General features: G+C 42.5%; 1 protein-coding gene across 1 annotated transcript in view; it reads left to right on the top strand.

Annotated features, from left to right (window-relative positions):
* MRC2 (mannose receptor C-type 2) overlaps nucleotides 1-23,128 on the top strand; it is a 323,383-nt gene that overhangs the window by 5,289 nt on the left and 294,966 nt on the right. The window contains exon 2 of the mRNA XM_078779556.1: nucleotides 13,167-13,583. Within this exon, the coding sequence (XP_078635682.1) occupies nucleotides 13,167-13,583 (417 nt within the window). The remainder of the gene's footprint in view (nucleotides 1-13,166; nucleotides 13,584-23,128) is intronic.

The following is a 23,128-nucleotide window of genomic DNA, read 5'->3' as shown; positions in this document are numbered from 1 at the left end:
TTCGGACCTGAACCAAAATCGAATCGGCTTGTTCTCGTCACCAAACCAACTCGTCCACCAAGTTTAGTCATAACTCGTCCATAACTTTTCATGCCTCCGCCCCCGAAGGTGGGTTGGGTTGTCTGTCCGTCCTTCCGTCCGTCCGTACATACGGGCTAAACCTCGTTTTTCTCAGCAACCACATGTCCGATTGAGACGAAAACTTTTAGGGTAGGAGTGACATCCATACAGAATGTTTTTATGATAATTGTGATGTCATAGTTCACGTGGTTTGGCAGCCATCTTGGATAGAAAAACGAACTTTATCCAATCAACACGAAACTTCACAAACGTGATCCCTGACACATGTGCAGAGTGTACATTTTTAAATGTCATATGTCGCGTGGTGTGGCAGCCCTATTAACTGATAATTAGAGCCGATAATTAAAAAAATCCTTTCCCTTATAGGATTCTTCTGCTTGTAGTTGTCACATAACAACCTCATCCACCAAATTTTTGTCACAACTTGTCCACAACTTTTTGAGATATGCTGCTCACAAACAAACATAGACAACCAGACAGACAACCAAACAGACAACCAGACAGACAACCAGACAGACAACCAGACAGACAACCAGACAGACAACCAGACAGACAACCAGACAGACAACCAGACAGACAACCAGACAGACAACCAGACAGACAACCAGACAGACAACCAGACAGACAACCAGACAGACAACCAGACAGACAACCAGACAGACAACCAGACAGACAACCAGACAGACAACCAGACAGACAACCAGACAGACAACCAGACAGACAAACAGACATGACAGACAGACAAACAGATGAGAGACAGACGAACAGACACACAAGCAAATAGACAGACAGACAATCAGACAGACAACCAGACACACAAGCAGACAGACAACCAGACACACAAGCAGACAGACAACTAGACACACAAGCATACAGACAGACAGACAACCAGACAGACAGACAACTAGACACACAGGCAGACAGACAGAAAGACAGACAATCAGACAGACAGGCAGCGGTGACAACATAACTTCGGTCCACCACCAGTGGCGGAGGTAACACATTTATTGGAATGATTGATCTGACATTTTGGTGGAGTTGGGAAATCGCTGCTGTCCCGTGTACAAGTTACGGTGCTGTCCCGTGTACCAGTTACGCTGCTGTCCCGTGTACAAGTTACGCTGCTGTCCCGTGTACAAGTTACGGTGCTGTCCCATGTACAAGTTACGGTGCTGTCCCGTGTACAAGTTACGGTGCTGTCCCGTGTACACGTTACGGTGCTGTCCCGTGTACAAGTTACGGTGCTGTCCCGTGTACAAGTTACGGTGCTGTCCCGTGTACACGTTACGGTGCTGTCCCTTGTACAAGTTACGGTGCTGTCCCGTGTACAAGTTACGGTGCTGTCCCGTGTACAAGTTACGGTGCTGTCCCGTGTACAAGTTACGGTGCTGTCCCGTGTACAAGTTACGGTGCTGTCCCGTGTACAAGTTACGGTGCTGTCCCGTGTACACGTTACGGTGCTGTCCCGTGTACAAGTTACGGTGCTGTCCCGTGTACACGTTACGGTGCTGTCCCGTGTACAACAAGTTACGCTGCTGTCCCGTGTACAAGTTACGGTGCTGTCCCGTGTACAAGTTACGGTGCTGTCCCGTGTACAAGTTACGGTGCTGTCCCGTGTGCGTGTACACGGTAAATTAGCCGTGTGGCTTCTCCATCACAGGTAATTGTAAACAGGTATAATACGTGTGACGTGTACCAAGAAAGGCGTGAGTGATCGTCACGGACGCCATTTTAATGGATCTCGTCGTTGTCTGGGCCAAACATGTGGACACGGAGCCAAGGATCCTAATTCAAACCATGTTCCGCACATCCGCAAGGCGCCATCTTGCGGTTTCCTTGACGACTCTTGCTCTCGATACGAGCGGCTTCTCCTTGAGTTTGTTCAAATCGCTGATTGTTCCAGGAAACCCCCTCATTTCCCCATTCGCTTTACCAGTGCAATCACAGGTAATAACACACCTGAAGCTAAAACATGACGGCTCGGTCGTGGGGTGCGGAGACACCGATCCCCGCTTGTTTCCCTTCGGGCTCCTCGAGTTTCACCAACTCCGCATTTCTTTGTCGCCATGATGTTTACATTTTGAATATCTGAATACCGTTTCATTTCTACATGTGGAGCCTCTGGTGATCGTGCGATTGAATTGCCTGTGAGGGCTCCGTGTCGTCACGATCACACGTGTCGTCACGATCACACGTGTCGTCACGATCACACGTGTCGTCACGATCACACGTGTCGTCACGATCACACGTGTCGTCACGATCACACGTGTCGTCACGATCACACGTGTCGTCACGATCACACGTGTCGTCACGATCACACGTGTCGTCACGATCACACGTGTCGTCACGATCACACGTGTCGTCACGATCACACGTGTCGTCACGATCACACGTGTCGTCACGATCACACCTGTCGTCACGATCACACGTGTCGTCACGATCACACGTGTCGTCACGATCACACCTGTCGTCACGATCACACCTGTCGTCACGATCACGTTGGGGAAGAGGGATGGGTTGCTTGATTAGTGTAAAACAGGTGGCTGTGTCCATAATACGTCACAATACGTCATGCAACGCCTTTTCATTTGGTTTAATTATTATATTCAGCGAACAACAAAAAAAGTCCTGTTTTGTCCAAAGTTTTTGATAATTGGTGCAGAGGTAATCGATTAATTTTAATCGATACAAAACGTAAAGTGTACACTGTACAGCCTGCCAGAGGTACGCTCTCTACCAAGTGTCCTTATAGTTACCATACATACTGTATATATACATATACATATACACACATATACACATCTACACATACACACATACAAACATATACACATACACACAAACATACTGTATATACATATACATATACACACATACACACATAGGCTACATACTGTATATACATATACATATACACATACACACATCTACACATATACACAAATATACACATACACACAAATATACAAACACACATATACACATGCACACACACACACATACACACAAACACACATATACACATGCACACATACACACAAACACATATACACAAACACATATACACAAACACATATACACAAACACACATATACATGCATACACACATACATACATACATACACAAATATACACATATACACATACACAAATATACACATATATATACACACACAAATATACACATTCACACATACACATATATACACATACACACATAAATATACACATATGCATACACACATACGCAAATATACAAATATACACATATGCATATACATACACACATTCACAAATATACACATATATGCAGATACATACACACATTCACAAATATACACATATACACATACACCCATACACAAATATACACATACACATACACACATATGCAAATATACACATATATGCAGATACATACACACATTCACAAATATACACATATACACATACACCCATACACAAATATACACATATACATACACACATATGCAAATATACACATATACACATATACATACACACACATTGTGTTTTATATGGTAGATGGTTAACATAAAGCGTGATAGTATTGTACACGTGGTTACATTAAACAAATGTAAAAAACAAAGACAGCAATGGCGGCTAAATACATGATTACATTAAACAATGTAAAAAAACAGCAATTTCGGCTTACATACATGATTACATTAAACAAATGTAAAAATACAGCAATGTAGGCTTACATACATGATTACATTAACATACATGTAAAAAACACAGCAATGTAGGCTTACATACATGATTACATTAAACAAATGTAAAAATACAGCAATGTAGGCTTACATACATGATTACATTAACACACATGTAAAAAACACAGCAATGTAGGCTTACATACATGATTACATTAAACAAATGTAAAAAGACAGCAATGTAGGCTTACATACATGATTACATTAAACAAATGTAAAAAATACAGCAATGGAGGCTTACATACATGATTACATTAAACAAATGTAAAAAGACAGCAATGTAGGCTTACATACATGATTACATTAAGCAAATGTAAAGAGACAGCAATGTAGGCTTACGAACATGATTACATTAAACAAATGTAAAAAAGACAGCAATGTCGGCTGACATACATGATTACATTAAACAAATGTAAAAAACAGCAATATCGGCTTACATACATGTTTCCATTAAACAAATGTAAAAAAACAGCAATGTCGGCTTACATACATGATTACATTAAACAAATGTAAAAAAAGACAGCAATGGAGGCTCACATACATGATTGCATTAAACAAATGTAAAAGACAGCAATGGAGGCTTACTATACATGATTGCATTAAACAAATGTAAAAATACATCAATGGAGGCTTACATACATGATTGCATTAAACAAATGTAAAAAGACAGCAATGGAGGCTTACATACATGATTGCATTAAACAAATGTAAAAAGACAGCAATGGAGGCTTACATACATGATTACATTAAACAAATGTAAAAAGACAGCAATGTAGGCTTACGTACATGATTACATTAAACAAATGTAAAAATACAGCAATGGAGGCTTACATATATGTTTACATTAAACAAATGTAAAAATACAGCAATGTAGGCCTACATTCATGATTACATTAAACAAATGTAAAAAGACAGCAATGTCGGCTTACATACATGATTACATTGAACAAATGTTAAAAAAACAGCAATTTCGGCTTACATACATGATTACATTAAACAAATGTAAAAATACAGCAATGTAGGCTTACATACATGATTACATTAAACAAATGTAAAAATACAGCAATGTAGGCTTACATACATGATTACATTAAACAAATGTAAAAATACAGCAATGGAGGCTTACATACATGTTTACATTAAACAAATGTAAAAATACAGCAATGTAGGCCTACATACATGATTACATTAAATAAATGTAAAAAGACAGCAATGTCGGCTTACATACATGATTACATTGAACAAATGTAAAAAAACAGCAATTTCGGCTTACATATATGATTACATTAAACAAATGTAAAAATACAGCATTGTAGGCTTACATACATGATTACATTAAACAAATGTAAAAATACAGCAATGTAGGCTTACATACATGATTACATTAAACAAATGTAAAACGACAGCAATGTAGGCTTACATACATGATTACATTAAACAAATGTAAAACGACAGCAATGGAGGCTTACATACATGATTACATTAAACAAATGTAAAACGACAGCAATGGAGGCTTACATACATGATTACATTGAACAAATGTAAAACGACAGCAATGGAGGCTTACATACATGATTACATTAAACAAATGTAAAAAGACAGCAATGTCGGCTTACATACATGATTACATTCAACAAATGTAAAAAAAACAGCAATTTCGGCTTACATACATGATTGCATTAAACAAATGTAAAAATACAGCAATGTAGGTTTACATACATGATTACATTAAACAAATGTAAAACGACAGCAATGGAGGCTTACATACATGATTGCATTAAACAAATGTAAAACGACAGCAATGTAGGCTTACATACATGATTACATTAAACAAATGTAAAAAGACAGCAATGGAGGCTTACATACATGATTACATTAAACAAATGTAAAAATACAGCAATGTAGGCTTACATACATGATTACATTAAACAAATGTAAAAATACAGCAATGGAGGCTTACATACATGATTACATTAAACAAATGTAAAACGACAGCAATGGAGGCTTACATACATGATTACATTAAACAAATGTAAAACGACAGCAATGGAGGCTTACATACATGATTACATTAAACAAATGTAAAACGACAGCAATGGAGGCTTACATACATGATTACATTAAACTAATGTAAAACGACAGCAATGGAGGCTTACATACATGATTACATTAAACAAATGTAAAAAGACAGCAATGGAGGCTTACATACATGATTACATTAAACAAATGTAAAAAGACAGCAATGGAGGCTTACATACATGATTACATTAAACAAATGTAAAAAGACAGCAATGGAGGCTTACATACATGATTACATTAAACAAATGTAAAACGACAGCAATGGAGGCTTACATACATGATTACATTAAACTAATGTAAAACGACAGCAATGGAGGCTTACATACATGATTACATTAAACAAATGTAAAAAGACAGCAATGTAGGCTTACATACATGATTACATTAAACAAATGTAAAAAGACAGCAATGGAGGCTTACATACATGATTACATTAAACAAATGTAAAAAGACAGCAATGGAGGCTTACATACATGATTACATTAAACAAATGTAAAAAGACAGCAATGTAGGCCAACATACATGATTACATTAAACTAATGTTAAACTAGAACGGGCACTCGGTAGAGCGCATACCTTCGCCGCAGCTACTTTTGTTGCCAAAATAAAAGACTACAAGATCTGTGTAGCAAAGCCACACCTACGTTGTCATGCGGGAAGATTTGTTTCAAATTAAACCATTCTATCCCGCCAAAAGTTTGATATTGTAATCACATCCATGTGGTGGTATTCGTCTGTTAATATGCCTCCCCGATTGACAAATCTGCAATTTGAATTTCATTTGAGGTTGAAATGATTGCGGGAGATCGCGTTATAGTGATGACGTCTTGGATGGACATCCTCTTCTTCAGTCGCTCATAACTTTGAGTGAAATACGATCGAGTTAAAAATAGTCAGAATTTGAGCAAATCTGTTTCATTCGTTTGTTAATATGCCTCATCTCTTGACAAATCTGCAATTATAATTTTTTTTGAGGTTGAAATGATCGCGGGAGATTGCGTTATAGTGATGACGTCCGGGATGGACATCTTCTTCTTCAGTCGCGCATAACTTTGAGTGAAATACGATCGAGTTAAAAATAGTCAGAATTTGAGCAAATCTGTTTCATTCGTTTGTTAATATGCCTCATCTATTGTCAAATCTGCAATTATAATTTTTTTTGAGGTTGAAATGATCGCGGGAGATTGCGTTATAGTGATGACGTCCTGGATGGACATCTTCTTCTTCAGTCGCTCATAACTTTGAGTGAAATACGATCGAGTTAAAAATAGTCAGAATTTGAGCAAATCTGTTTCCCAAAATCTAATCAAATGTGTCCCGTATAATAACCTAAACAAGAATGTATCAATTGAATGCAGGTTTATTAGCAACAACGATGAACAATCAATCTGCAAGACAAAGAAAGCGATGGTAGATATTAGAATAAGATAATAGATACAGAATATGCAAATAACAATGCGCAGTATTACACAAGATGAGAACGCAATAGAGAACAGCACCATACAAGAGTTGTCTATCTCCCTTTCCCAAAAACGTTCAATTGTGACACAGAATAGAACGAAACTGGAGACCGAGAAAAAGGATCACATGAGTTTATAATTGATATTCTACTGAATTGAATCGGGCTGGTGGTTTGATAATTCGCTTTGGGCGGCCCGTCACCACCCGATCGATCGTCGGAGTCCTCTGAGGGCAGTTCGTAATTTCCTGGTCCATTGTGGGAGTCTCCGGTGGGTGGTTCACTATCGCCCTGTCCGACGCCGGAGTCCCCTCCAGCTGGTCCATCATCACCCGAACCGTCAAGGGGGCAGAAATAGGCAGTGACCGTGGAGGTGTGGCGGTGGTCTGCACATGTGGTTGGTTAGCGACTCTCGCGGGTGGTGTCATCGCGGTGGTGGAGCGGAGTGTCTGTGAAGGTAAGCCCGGCGCAATGACATGTTGGGGTTCACCCTTCTGGGGAGTGGTAACAGGATTGAGACAGACTCTTGGAGCGGCGATGGGTTGGGTACCAGACATTAAGTATTTCGGTACGATTGGTATAACACTTGGCATAACGGTTGGCAGCATGCCACTTTTGCCAGTCGTAGTGGGAGTTGTCATGCTGAAAGGCGTAAAACGTCGCAGGAACTTACGATTCCGGAGAGTGATTCTTCCGGAGCCATCCACCTTGACAACGTATTGATCGAATTGTTTTACCTCAATCACGGTTCCGGTCCGGTCCCATTTTCGTGGTTCCAGGCCGGTCTGGTTCTGGATCCGGACATGGTCCCCGACGGCCAGTGGAGGTAGTTTTGTCGTGTGTTCAGAGAGTCTTTCGATCTCCCTGGCATGCCGAATGCGCAAAGCTTCCTCACGATTGTTGCGTGTTTCCCGCCAGGTGTCCGATGGCAAGTATCTGCCTGGGATGATGGGTATGAAGTCCTTGACTGGCCTCTTGAAGATGACCATGGCTGGAGACAACCTAGTGTCCTGATCCGGTGCATTCCGGTACTGGAGTATTGCACGTTGGAACCGATCAGTGTCTAGTTCACCATTGGAACCAGTGTTATCGGTGATCAATCTTTTCGATGTTTTGACTGCGATCTCGGCACGACAGTTGCTGTGTGGGAAGGCAGTGGATGACAACCGATGGTTAACGCCCCACCGACGCAAGAAGTCTTGGGTGTCATGTGCCGTGAATTCTGGCCCACAGTCAGATGCCAATTCGTCGGGGATACCATAAGTGGCGAAGTTCGACCGCAGACATTTCACTAGGCCTTGTGCCCCGCCAGTTGTTAGCTGAATGATTGGCCAATTAGAGTAACGATCAACGGTGACCAAATAACTCCGACCCTTGTGATGAAAGTAATCTGAACAAACGTACTGGAAAGGGTAGGCAGGTTCAGCTGAGGCTGTAGGTGGAGCGCTTGGTTGCGATGGGGCCATCCGATTGCAGTGTGAGCAGCGATCGCGCATCTCATGAATCTGGGGAGTGATTCCAGGCCAAAAGATCGAGCTGCTGGCCCGGGTGGTCATAGCCGTGACTCCTTGGTGAGCAGCATGAAGATTCTCAAGGACAAGCTTCCGTAGCTTCGGTGGGATGATAATCCTCCCCTTGTAGACCACTATGCCATCAATAGTGTAGAGGTGTTCACGGAAGGGAAAGTATTCCAAAATGGACACAGGGAAATCGTCCCGACTGGCAGGTAGACCCTGCTCAATAGAATTGAGTAACTGCAGCATCTGAGTGTCACTTGCTGTTTCGTCCCGAACATCGTCCCAAGTGACGGACCGCACAGAATCGAGTGTCTTGATGGCTGCCATAGAAATAGCCATTTCCATGCCAGTGTCGTCATCTGTGGTCCACAGCCCAGTCAAGGTGTGCTGTCTTAGTGTAGTCGATGTGGCCACATCCATAATGGAGGAAATGTCATCCACCAGTGGCAGTCGTTCCGATGGTCTGGCGCCCGACGGATGTCGTGAAATCGCATCTGGTACGCAGTGTCGTTTTCCCGGGATGTGGATAATTCGGAAACGATATGCTAGGGTCCTTTCTTTCAAGTTGGCAAGCCGCGTGTTATGGATGTCCTCTAATCGTCTGTCACCAAGAAGCTTGATTAAGGGCTTGTGATCGACGGCAATAATCAGGTTCTTGCATCCCAACACAAAATACTTTACTTTTTCCAGGCTGTCCGCCACTGCTAGAGCTTCACCCTCTATCGGAGCATAGCGCGACTCCGCTGCATGGGTGAAGCGGCCTCCAGCAAGGGTGATTTTCCAGCCATCGGGGCAGCACTGTGGGGTTTCACCAGGGCATCTGCAGTGTTTTTGGAGGAGCCAGAAGCCAATCCCATCCTTCGACCAGTCAGTTGCGAGACATGTCGTCCGTTCCTTGTCAAAGATCCGGACCCCATTTGCGACTTCAGATATGATGAGTCGTTTTGATTCTTCGAATAGGGATTGTAGTGTTGCATCCCAGTAGAAGGGGGTGCATGGTTTTAAGAGGTCCCGAAAAGGTCGCATCCTCTCGGTCATGCTGAAGCAGTATGTTACCTGATTGACTAACCCAAACCAGGAGCGAATGTCAGTAATTGTTTTTGGTGTGGGGAAGTCCTGTATCGCTTGGAGATACCTTTGGCATGGTCGTACACTGTCCATGGTGATCTCGAATCCAGCGAATTCGACCGTGTCCTGACCAAAATGGAATTTCGTCGGATTTTGCGTAATCCCATTACGGCCGCACAGGTCGAGCCAGTTGCATGCCTGAAAAAAGCTCTCTTCCAATGTGTCGCTCCACATGATGGTATCATCAATACATTTGGACTTGTTTTTGAAGTCCGATACAATTTCGTCAAATCGTCTGGAGTATCCATCACCTGAAGCGATGTAACCTTGGGGAGTGGTGCAGTAACGGTATCGGCCCCATGGTGTGATGAACGTTGTCAGATGGCGGTCACATTCTCTGATTGGAACGCTGTGATAGCCATTCCAGGCGTCTGTTACCGTCTTTTTGGTGTTATGTGGCACCGCCATTGCTTGATGGAAGGGTGACTGGGTGTGGTGGGTCTCACGTGTGCAGTGCGCATTCAGTGGTTGCAGATCAACTGTCCTCCGTGGGGTCCCATCCTTCTTTGGACAGACGACCATTCTGCTGCACCATGTCACTGGTTCACCAATTGGCACCGGTTCCAGAACCCCTAACCTGATGTCGCGATCGATACCAGCCTTGACTTCTGCCTGCCAGTGTAAGGGGACAGGCACTGGGGTGTGCACCGCTTTTGGTGTTGCCTCGGGGTCAACCATCAGTGTGAGAGGCGGACCTTCCATGTGGGGTAGTGGCTGGTGTTCGCAGACATTGAATGTGCTGCTTTTGTAGTACTCCAGTAGCCATTTCTCCAGCCTCTCTCGGTTCTCGTCAGTGGCCGGAAATGGGATAGATGTAGGCAGCGTAGGGGGAAGCGATCTTTCCGGGCAGTTACAATTTGCATCGATAACTGCTGCCACTGCAGCACCAACTGTGTTGGATTCGCCAATGGTTGGGAAGCTACTAGACACGAGGCCTAGATCGACGCATGCTTCACGACTGAGATACATGTTCCGTGTGTCAGGTGAGATGTAGCAGATTTGTCGGGTTTCAATAATGTCGCCATTGGCTGTGCGACCAGACAGGTGTAGGAGCATGGCGCCGATAATCCGGACCCTTCCACTGTTAACAGCATTCATCTTCAGGTTGACAGGTAACAGGTCTTCATTACGCAGCCCGAGTTTGTGGAAAATATTAAGTCCTGTGAGGCAGCTTTGACAGCCAGTGTCGGCCATGGCCTGGAGCCTGGCCGATTTTGGTCGGGATGACAGTGGCTGGCCGAAATGGTCATAAGATTCCTTATCGATCCGTGCCATGAGTTTTATGTACGGCTGTGGTTGAGACTTCTTCTTGGTCCAGCCAGAGAGGTGGTCAAATATATGGTGGTCGAGGTGTAGTGGAGTTGACAAGGTGGCCATGGCCCTTTTAATTTGCGGCTTCCAAATGGCTGTTTCTCGTTCCGTGACAGAGCAGAGGAGATCGTGGACCTGGCTGCTTTCTTCCACATCATGAGCATCCATTGATTTGTCCGTAGGGTTGTTGTCCGCCTTTTTCGTGCCTCCCCGGCAGACATGTGCAAAATGGCCGCGAGTGGCGCATTTACTGCATGTTTTCCCGTAGGCATTGCAGAATTGACGCCTTTGGTCGATGTTCGGCTGTTTGCCATGACCAGTTTTGCCGCAATAACTACAAATGGCCGCCTGCTTGTCGGTAGTGATCAGGGCTCTTTTGTTCTTCCAGTTTTTGTATTGGCTTGCGCCATGAGCGCCTTCACTATCGAGCAAGGCATTCTGGGAACGTTTCCCTGCTTCCTTGGCCTCGACGAAAATGAGAACTTCCTCCAAGCTCATGTTCTGATTTTGATCGCCGAGAATGTCCTGTTGTATATCTTGATCGGCGAGTCCCCGACATAGGACATCGCGAACCATGTCCTTGGTGTAGTAGACATCAGTAGGGGGATTGCATGAGCATACAACAGAAAACTTGCAGATCTCAGCTTGACCAGCCAGACGGGCTGCGTAGGTGCGAATTGGTTCTTCTCGGTCCTGTCGCATGTTGTGGAGGTTTACGCGAGACACCATGGTATTCTCCTCTCGGACAGCAAGGGACCGAATGGCTTGTAGTATAGCTGCCTCGTCCTTGATTTCAATGCGTGGGTTGCTGCGGTGGAGGTCACGTCGTAGGTTATCATCACAACATTCAAGGAGTTGAACGCGAACATCATTGCCGATTATCTGGGTCGCTGCCTTGTAACCATCCCATCTTCTGGTGAAATATTGCCAATCTTCGCTGGTACCGCCGGTTTGGATACGAGGACGGCTGACTTTGTCCGGTTTGGCTGGTGCAATGGACGTGTGAGTCATGGCGTGGATGGAGAGCTGGATAGCAGCAACGGCATTGTCAGTGCTGTCAGTAACGTAGACACAGCTCGGGAAGGGGCAGACTGCAGCAGGCATCTTCAGATGAGTTGATTGTTCATAAACAAGAATGTATCAATTGAATGCAGGTTTATTAGCAACAACGATGAACAATCAATCTGCAAGACAAAGAAAGCGATGGTAGATATTAGAATAAGATAATAGATACAGAATATGCAAATAACAATGCGCAGTATTACACAAGATGAGAACGCAATAGAGAACAGCACCATACAAGAGTTGTCTATAACCAATCATCCCACCAAATTTCATGCAATTCGGTTGAATACTTTTTGAGTTATGCGATTAACATACACACACACAGACATACAAATAAATACACAGCGATCAAAACATAACCTTCCGCTTTTGCGAAGGTAACAAAAGTACAGGTAGACAGGCATCTAACCATCCGATCAGTAAAACCTCGCTCGCTTTGCTTTGATGAACCAATTCTTCAGGTGAAGGATGCGAAACTGAAAAATGGGATTAATTTTGATGTTAAAATGTAATTCATTCACCTTTCCGTTGTTTGTACACCTACCTAGAAACCTTCTGTTTGAACACATCCATGCACGTCCACCTTTGTATAAGGCAGCACAACCTTCATACTCACATTGAATGTTTTGTTTACCCGATATGTTTGGAACCATTTGTTGTTTACAGCTCCATTTTCTACTGTCGTTTTCCATCATATCCTGATAAGTGGCATTTTTGTGTAAATTATCAAACGGAATGTGTCATAAGGTTCCACAGAAGATTGTGATGTTATTCCTCTCTGTGTGTGTGCAGGTCCAAGAGTGTTCGCCATCCAAGCGGAGGGGGCCACCGGGTGCCTTGGAGCCTCCACCTCGGTTACAAATGGTGTCAAGGCCTACGCCTGTAGGCCCGAAGTTGAGGCACAGCAATGGATGTGGGTGTCTCAGCATCGCTTATTCAATCTGGGTACACGTCGGTGCCTTGGGGTAAACGGCTCGTTTACCTTACAAAAAGGTGCCGATACCTTGACTCCCGTGGAGCTTTTCGAGTGTAATGTGGAAGAATCGGTACTTCGTTGGAGCTGTAGATCCCCAAGAGTGATTGAGAGTCCCCAGCGAGGCCAGTTATGGCTGAACACGATTGATGGGACCTTGCAACTGGCACCGGGGAATGGCAGCTCATTCCGAGTGGAGGGCTCCAAAGACAACTTGTGTGCACGCCCATACTATGGTACGCAAAGGTTGTTTGATATCCGTGGACGTGTACCGAACCGGGACTATGTAACCGAGTATCAGACGTTCCATAATTGTATTTCTAATGAAAAAAGAAAAACGCAACAAATTTAAATGATTGTGTGCATGAGTTGAATACTTTGTATGGCGTAGTAGGTCACTCGGCCTCAATGATTGTGCATCACTAGGCCTCAATGATAGTGGGTCACTTGGCCTCTAGGATAGTGGGTCACTAGGCCTCAATTATAGTGGGTCACTTGGCCTCAAGGATAGTGGGTCACTCAGCCTCAATGATAGTGCATCACTAGGCCTCAATGATAGTGCATCACTTGGCCTCAATGAAAGTGCATCACTAGGCCTCAATGATAGTGGGTCACTTCGCCTCTAGGATAGTGGGTCACGAGGCCTCAATGATAGTAGGTATTATCTAATAAATTTATATTATCGAATATAATTGTTGTGTACATCACGCTCAGTAAATTTCGAACAAATCAGACTAAGCGTTGTCTCTGTCGAATTATGACGTCATAATTACGGCACCAATGACGTCATCGTTAACAACACGTATTCCCCAAGCGGAATTTTTTTACAATGAGCCACGTTTCAATTTTTTTCCATAGAGTGGTTTTGGAGATATGGAGATGCAATGTTTTTTCCAAGATTACATTTGTACCACATGATGTATGACATCATAATTATCATTATAATATTTTACAGGAGGAGACGCTCCTACATTCATTATAATATTCTACAGGAGGAGACGCTCCTGTATTCATTATAATATTCTACAGGAGGAGACGCTCCTACATTCATTATAATATTCTACAGGAGGAGACGCTCCTACATTCATTATAATATTCTACAGGAGGAGACGCTCCTATATTCATTATAATATTCTACAGGAGGAGACGCTCCTACATTCATTATAATATTCTACAGGAGGAGACGCTCCTACATTCATTATAATATTCTACAGGAGGAGACGCTCCTACATTCATTATAATATTCAACAGGAGGAGACGCTCCTATATTCATTATAATATTCTACAGGAGGAGACGCTCCTGTATTCATTATAATATTCTACAGGAGGAGACGCTCCTATATTCATTATAATATTCTACAGGAGGAGACGCTCCTGTATTAATTATAATATTCTACAGGAGGAGACGCTCCTGTATTCATTATAATATTCAACAGGAGGAGACGCTCCTGTATTAATTATAATATTCTACAGGAGGAGACGCTCCTGTATTAATTATAATATTCTACAGGAGGAGACGCTCCTGTATTCATTATAATATTCAACAGGAGGAGACGCTCCTATATTCATTATAATATTCTACAGGAGGAGACGCTCCTATATTCATTATAATATTCTACAGGAGGAGACGCTCCTATATTCATTATAATATTCAACAGGAGGAGACGCTCCTATATTCATTATAATATTCTACAGGAGGAGACGCTCCTATATTCATTATAATATTCTACAGGAGGAGACGCTCCTATATTCATTATAATATTCTACAGGAGGAGATGCTCCTATATTCATTATAATATTCTACAGGAGGAGATGCTCCTATATTCATTATAATATTCTACAGGAGGAGACGCTCCTGTATTAATTATAATATTCTACAGGAGGAGACGCTCCTGTATTCATTATAATATTCAACAGGAGGAGACGCTCCTATATTCATTATAATATTCTACAGGAGGAGACGCTCCTATATTCATTATAATATTCTACAGGAGGAGACGCTCCTATATTCATTATAATATTCGACAGGAGGAGACGCTCCTATATTCATTATAATATTCTACAGGAGGAGACGCTCCTGTATTAATTATAATATTCTACAGGAGGAGATGCTCCTATATTCATTATACTATTCTACAGGAGGAGACGCTCCTGTATTAATTATAATATTCTACAGGAGGAGATGCTCCTATATTCATTATACTATTCTACAGGAGGAGATGCTCCTATATTCATTATACTATCCTACAGGAGGAGACGCTCCTATATTCATAATAATATTCTACAGGAGGAGACGCTCCTATATTCATGATAATATTCTACAGGAGGAGACGCTCCTATATTCATGATAATATTCTACAGGAGGAGATGCTCCTATATTCATAACAATATTCTACAGGAGGAGACGCTCCTATATTCATGATAATATTCTGCAGGAGGAGACGCTCCTATATTCATAATAATATTCTACAGGAGGAGACGCTCCTATATTCATGATAATATTCTACAGGAGGAGACGCTCCTCTATTCATAATAATATTCTACAGGAGGAGACGCTCCTATATTAATTATAATATTCTACAGGAGGAGACGCTCCTGTATTCATTATAATATTCTACAGGAGGAGACGCTCCTATATTCATTATAATATTCTACAGGAGGAGACGCTCCTGTATTAATTATAATATTCTACAGGAGGAGACGCTCCTATATTCATAATAATATTCTACAGGAGGAGACGCTCCTATATTCATAATAATATTCTACAGGAGGAGACGCTCCTATATTCATTATAATATTCTACAGGAGGAGACGCTCCTATATTCATTATAATATTCTACAGGAGGAGACGCTCCTATATTCATAATAATATTCTGCAGGAGGAGACGCTCCTGTATTAATTATAATATTCTACAGGAGGAGACGCTCCTATATTCATGATAATATTCTACAGGAGGAGACGCTCCTATATTCATGATAATATTCTACAGGAGGAGACGCTCCTATATTCATTATAATATTCTACAGGAGGAGACGCTCCTATATTCATTATAATATTCTACAGGAGGAGATGCTCCTATATTCATTATAATATTCTACAGGAGGAGATGCTCCTGTATTAATTATAATATTCTACAGGAGGAGACGCTCCTATATTCATTATAATATTCTACAGGAGGAGATGCTCCTATATTCATTATAATATTCTACAGGAGGAGACGCTCCTATATTCATTATAATATTCTGCAGGAGGAGACGCTCCTATATTCATTATAATATTCTACAGGAGGAGATGCTCCTATATTCATTATAATATTCTACAGGAGGAGACGCTCCTATATTCATTATAATATTCTACAGGAGGAGACGCTCCTGTATTCATTATAATATTCTACAGGAGGAGACGCTCCTATATTCATTATAATATTCTGCAGGAGGAGACGCTCCTGTATTCATTATAATATTCTACAGGAGGAGACGCTCCTATATTCATTATAATATTCTACAGGAGGAGACGCTCCTATATTAATTATAATATTCTACAGGAGGAGACGCTCCTATATTCATTATAATATTCTACAGGAGGAGACGCTCCTATATTCATTATAATATTCTACAGGAGGAGACGCTCCTATATTCATTATAATATTCTGCAGGAGGAGACGCTCCTATATTCATTATATTATTCTACAGGAGGAGACGCTCCTATATTCATTATACTATTCTACAGGAGGAGACGCTCCTATATTCATTATACTATTCTACAGGAGGAGACGCTCCTATATTCATAATAATATTCTCCAGGAGGAGACGCTCCTATATTCATAATAATATTCTACAGGAGGAGACGCTCCTATATTCATGATAATATTCTACAGGAGGAGACGCTCCTATATTCATGATAATATTCTACAGGAGGAGACGCTCCTATATTCATGATAATATTCTACAGGAGGAGACGCTCCTATATTCATGATAATATTCTACAGGAGGAGACGCTCCTATATTCATTATAATATTCTACAGGAGGAGACGCTCCTATATTCATAATAATATTCTACAGGAGGAGACGCTCCTATTTTCATTATAATATTCTGCAGGAGGAGACGCTCCTATATTCATTATAATATTCTTCAGGAGGAGACGCTCCTATATTCATTATAATATTCTACAGGAGGAGACGCTCCTATATTCATTATAATATTCTACAGGAGGAGACGCTCCTATATTCATGATAATATTCTACAGGAGGAGACGCTCCTATATTCATGATAATATTCTACAGGAGGAGACGCTCCTATATTCATAATAATATTCTACAGGAGGAGACGCTCCTATATTCATAATAATATTCTACAGGAGGAGACGCTCCTATATTCATAATAATATTCTACAGGAGGAGACGCTCCTATATTCATTATAATATTCTTCAGGAGGAGACGCTCCTATATTCATTATAATATTCTTCAGGAGGAGACGCTCCGATATTCATTATAATATTCTACAGGAGGAGACGCTCCTATAATCATTATAATATTCTACAGGAGGAGACGCTCCTATATTCATTATAATATTCTACAGGAGGAGACGCTCCTATATTCATTATAATATTCTGCAGGAGGAGTCGCTTCTATATTCATTTTAATATTTTACAGGAGGAGACGCTCCTATATTCATTATAATATTATACAGGAGGAGACGCTCCTATATTCATTATAATATTCTACAGGAGGAGTCGCTCCTATATTCATTATAATATTATACAGGAGGAGACGCTCCTATATTCATTATAATATTCTACAGGAGGAGTCGCTCCTATATTCATTATAATATTCTACAGGAGGAGTCGCTTCTATATTCATTTTAATATTTTACAGGAGGAGACGCTCCTATATTCATTATAATATTATACAGGAGGAGACGCTCCTATATTCATTATAATATTCTACAGGAGGAGATACTCCTATATTCATTGTAATATTCTACTGGAGGAGACGCTCCTATATTCATTATAATATTCTACAGGAGGAGACGCTCCTATATTCATTATAATATTCTACAGGAGGAGACGCTCCTATATTCATAATAATATTCTACAGGAGGAGACGCTCCTATATTCATTATAATATTCTACAGGAGGAGACGCTCCTATATTCACAATAATATTCTACAGGAGGAGACGCTCCTATATTCATAATAATATTCTACAGGAGGAGACGCTCCTATATTCATTATAATATTCTACAGGAGGAGACGTTCCTATATTCATTCTAAAGGTCAAGTGCACTTTGCATACCGAGTCACTAAATTGGGAAACATACTATTTTTGAGGTCAAAAGGTCAAAGGTCAACTCAAGGTCAAACTTCCAAAATCATCACTTTTCATTTGAAAAACCGTCAATTTTTATCCGATTGACTTAAAAATTGAACAGCATTTGCACATTGAGTCACTAAATATGGAAACCAACTATTTTTGAGGTCAAAGGTCAACTCAAGGTCAACCTTCCAAAATCATAATTTTTCATCTGAAAAATTGTCAATTTTCTTCCTATTGACCCGAGCTTTGATCAATATTGTCAATTTTAATCTTGATGAAATGGACAATTTGCTGTATGAATGGATTTTTTTTCCTGAGGATGGGGGGGGGGGGGGGAGGAGGGGGGGGGATTTTGCTAGTATCGTGCTCCACATGACGTCTTGTTATTTTGTTCATGGCCTTGGTCGATTGGGATGGTTGAGAATCTGTTGGTGGTTTTGTAGATGACCCAGTGACTGTACTCCTGAAACTCTTTGAGAATGGGTGCTGGCAGACTCTCCATGTCTCGGATGTGTATTGGAATCCACTGTGCATAATTGTGGTGGTTTATAGCGAAGAACCATGGAACCAAGGCCTTGAGGCTTTCAACATACAGAGGAAAATTCCCCTCACCATGTGATCTGATAAAGATGAGTCCCAGGAGTTCCATGTTGAGAACTGTATCCCAGTACTGGAATGTTGGACTCTTATATACCATTTCCTGCCTCCATGCCTCCTTGGCTTCATCACTGTGTGTTCCCTCAGCGTGCAGAAAAGCATCCTCCTGGAGCTTTGCCAGTGCCAAAGCAGTCACATGGTGAGTGTGCCTTGTTCTGGTCAGATGTGAGGCCTTCAGAAACGAGTCGGCAGTGCCTGATGATGCAATTGTCAGCGCATTGGTCCATCCGGATCCCTCCAAGTAGTCACCGTACGTTTTCCACATCGCCATCTCTATGTGCAGGCCACCAAACATTACTATGAACTTATCCTCTCCGTGTTTGTCAGGCCAGTTCCACTGAATGAACTTGGCAAGAGCATAGAGTGGTGCATGAAAGGCTATCACAGGTATCTGTCCAGGATTGAGAAATTCTGTCGCCCAATGCAGCACATTAATTGCACGCTTGATCATAGCTGCAGTAGCTTCCTTCTTATAGAAAAGGGCCAAGAGCTGTGTGAGGGTGGTGTGCTGATCTGCTGATGCATCTTGCATGGAGGCACGGAATGCTGACCAGGTAATAGTGTCACCTTTTTCAACTCCATCTTTCTCCATCTGTTGTCTAGCATGCTCCAGCCAGCTCTTCTTCTTCAATTGTGTGCCTACCATTTGTCCGTGTTTTGGTGCTGATGCATTTGACAGTTGTGGGACTGACACTTTTGCTGTCTTCAAAGCCACAGCTGGCACTGTGATGAAGCCGTCTGGCAACTGGTGAATCTTCTTGGTATCAGCCAAAGGCAGTCTGATGTCGTTCTGCTTCTCTCCCAAATCAGAGGAAGTGGGAAACTGAAACAGACTGATGCCTGTGCCATGAAATGACCCCTTCGCAGTTGTAGTTGAAGGATTGTGATCCAAGTTGTCAAGCGCACCAACAGGAAACAGTCCACGTCGCAGCTAAGCAGGAACCACAACTCCTTTGTCCTGAACGTTCTCACAGACAGCAGTCGCAAGCTGGCCCTCAAGCTGAAAAACTCTGTCATAGCTTCCACTGAGACCCAAGTTATATAGCTGTGTGATGATCTTTTTCGACCTGGTCTGTGTGTGAATCTTCATTCCGATGTACAGCGGCAATGGTGGTTCCCTATCCAGGGAATGCCGACACTTAGCAGAAGTCGACGCATGTTTCTTGAAGTTGCAGAGAATGGTCTGAGAGACTGTGAGGTTTGCCTGCGAGTCTGTGGAATCTTAGTCTTTCAGGTCAGCACCATTCAACAGCATAGGCACAAGGGTCTTGAGAGTAGATGGCACTGATCTTTGTTGACAACCAGAAGGAAATTTGCCATCAAAGTGGAAACCTTTGTCGCTGACGATATCTTTGCGCACTATCTTGGCAGCCTTAGCCAGCAGTAGTGCATCACCTTCATAATCGCATGCCATGGCTTGCTTTAGCATTTGCTGCATACCATGTTCAAATACCAGAATCTTATTTTTGCCATCACTTTGCTCTTGTGCTTGCGGGAAGTACGCCAGAGCTTTCTCCTTGAATCGGGTTCTGTTAGTCTCCTTATCAACACCAAGGTATCGTACGCGGTTTTCATACAGCCGACGCAAGACCAAAAATTTGAAGTAGAAGGTCCCATCTTCCACACAGTTTTCTACATGAGTAAAGAGCTCCACAAGTGCTCTTGCCTTTATCTCTTTTCCTCAGAAGAGTCTCCTGATTCCTGCTCATTTTGCCGCATCGGTGATCTGTAGCGATTCCGTAGTTCTGTTTAGCACTGCAGATGATATTTAGCCTCGAGTGCTATGAGATCGCCACCTTCTACTCCAGCCATTATCTCTGTTTCCTGCAGCTCGGTAGCCATCTGTCTTATGGTCTCATCAGCTCCAAGTGTCCTAAATTCATGTCGGTGTCCATCCTCTCGATGACAAAACAGACCATTTTGTCAATCGACTGGTGCCGAGGCCGTTTAACCCCAGAAGTGCTGCTCTCTGCAGCGTCATCCTTGTCACGATTTTTGGTAGCTCTCTCCAACTTCTCTTTGCTGAACTTGACATAGCGAGATTTGTGCCATGCACCCCGGTTTTGGACCAGTTCACAAAGTCATGTCTTCTCCAAAGTTAAGCACCACTGGCAATGTGCCCAGGGCTCTGAAAGAATGAACGTTATTCCGGAAGGAGCTGTATGGTTCTGACTTGTCCCCGCTTCTTTGTGCATTGAGTGGGCGTTTCAGAAGCTCTGTCGTCTTTTCTTGACGGATCAAGCACATGTTCCAATCCATCATGCCAGTCAACCTGAAAATAAATGAAAGTATTAATTTCTTATGAAATAATCATCCTATAAAACACAATGTGTGTGTGTGTGTGTGTGTGTGTGTGTGTGTGTGTGTGTGTGTGTGTGTGTGTGTGTGTGTGTGTGTGTGTGTGTGTGTGTGTGTGTGTGTGTGTGTGTGTGTGTGTGTGTGTGTGTGTGTGTGTGTGTGTGTGTGTGTGTCCCGCTTCATAAGGGTAGGTTTTAAAGGCTTTGAGTAGTGCTTTTGGAGGGATTTGAGTGGGGGGAGGGGGAGGGGTTAATGGGCAATATTTGAACACGACTGTGTGTCCACCGGTTAAAAGACCTAAAAGACTGAGGACCCAAAAGACTACAGGGATCCAGAAGACCCAATAGACCCCAAATACCTAAAATACCCTTAACACCTAAAAGACCCCAAAAACCCAAACGACTGAAAAGACAGTGAAGAACCAATTGACCCCAAAGATCCAAAACACCCTGAAGACTCAAAAGACCCTAAGGATCCAAAAGACCCAAACAACCCTGAGGAACCAAATGACAAAGAAGACCCAAAACACCCAATGGACTCAGAAGACTCCCGAGGACTCTGAAGATCCAAAATACCCCGAAAGACCCCAAAGACCCAAAATACCATGAAGACTGCAAACCCAAAAGACAATGAAGACCCAAAAAATCCGAGGGCCTTTCACTCACTCACCGCAAGCAGGTTGGTGGTCTTTCTGTCTTCTACCGACTCCTCTCTGGCCTTGCCCCCCCCAGCTCTCTCTGGGCTTTGTCCAGCAAATATTCCTACAGGTCGCACAAGATCTGCCAGCAACCCTCTTATGGTTAAACTGCCAAAATCTAGACTCTCTGCTCACCTTCACTCCTTCATTCCCCTTTTCTCCTGCCTCTGGGCAAACTCCCCCACTCCCTTCAATCCCACTCCTCCCTCCAGGTCTTTAAAACAGCTGTTCACCACCATCTCTTATCTTCCCCCACCCAAAACCTTGATCTTTTCTACCCCCGCTAATTCACCCCAGATACACTTTTTCGAAATTCCAACTTCTTTCCTGGAAGTCCTTGCAGTGTCCATATGTTTTATACCTCTCCCACCTCCCCCCAAGCCCTCTCCCTCCCACAGTTCTCTCGATGTCCCTGCTCTCAAATGTTGTGTTTGTGTCCTTCCCCCTCTGTCCCCATCTTGTCTACGACTTCCCTTATTTTGTGTTTTATGTGTCGGTTTGTGTCGGTTTGACTTTTTGTGTGATTAATGTTAGCTCTTTCACGAGCCTCGATCTTGTATTTAAAAAAAAGGAAAAAAAAGAAAGAAAAAAAAAGACTCGATGGATCCCAAACATCCAAAATACCGGAAAGACCTAAAAGACCCTGAAGATCCAAAAGACCATGAAGACTGCAGACCCAAAAGACAATGAAGACCCAAAATACCCCCAAAGCCCCAAAAACCTCAAAGAGCCAAAAGACTGAAAAGACCCTGAAACCCAATGGACCCCAAATACCCAAAAGACCCTGAAGACCGAAAATACCCCACGTATCC

The sequence above is a fragment of the Myxine glutinosa genome, chromosome 6 (assembly GCF_964187855.1).
Source record: "Myxine glutinosa chromosome 6, kmMyxGlut1.1, whole genome shotgun sequence".
Lineage (NCBI taxonomy): Eukaryota > Metazoa > Chordata > Myxini > Myxiniformes > Myxinidae > Myxine > Myxine glutinosa.
The sequence above is the reverse complement of the archived record's forward strand: the minus strand, read 5'-3'. Positions and strand labels throughout refer to the sequence as shown.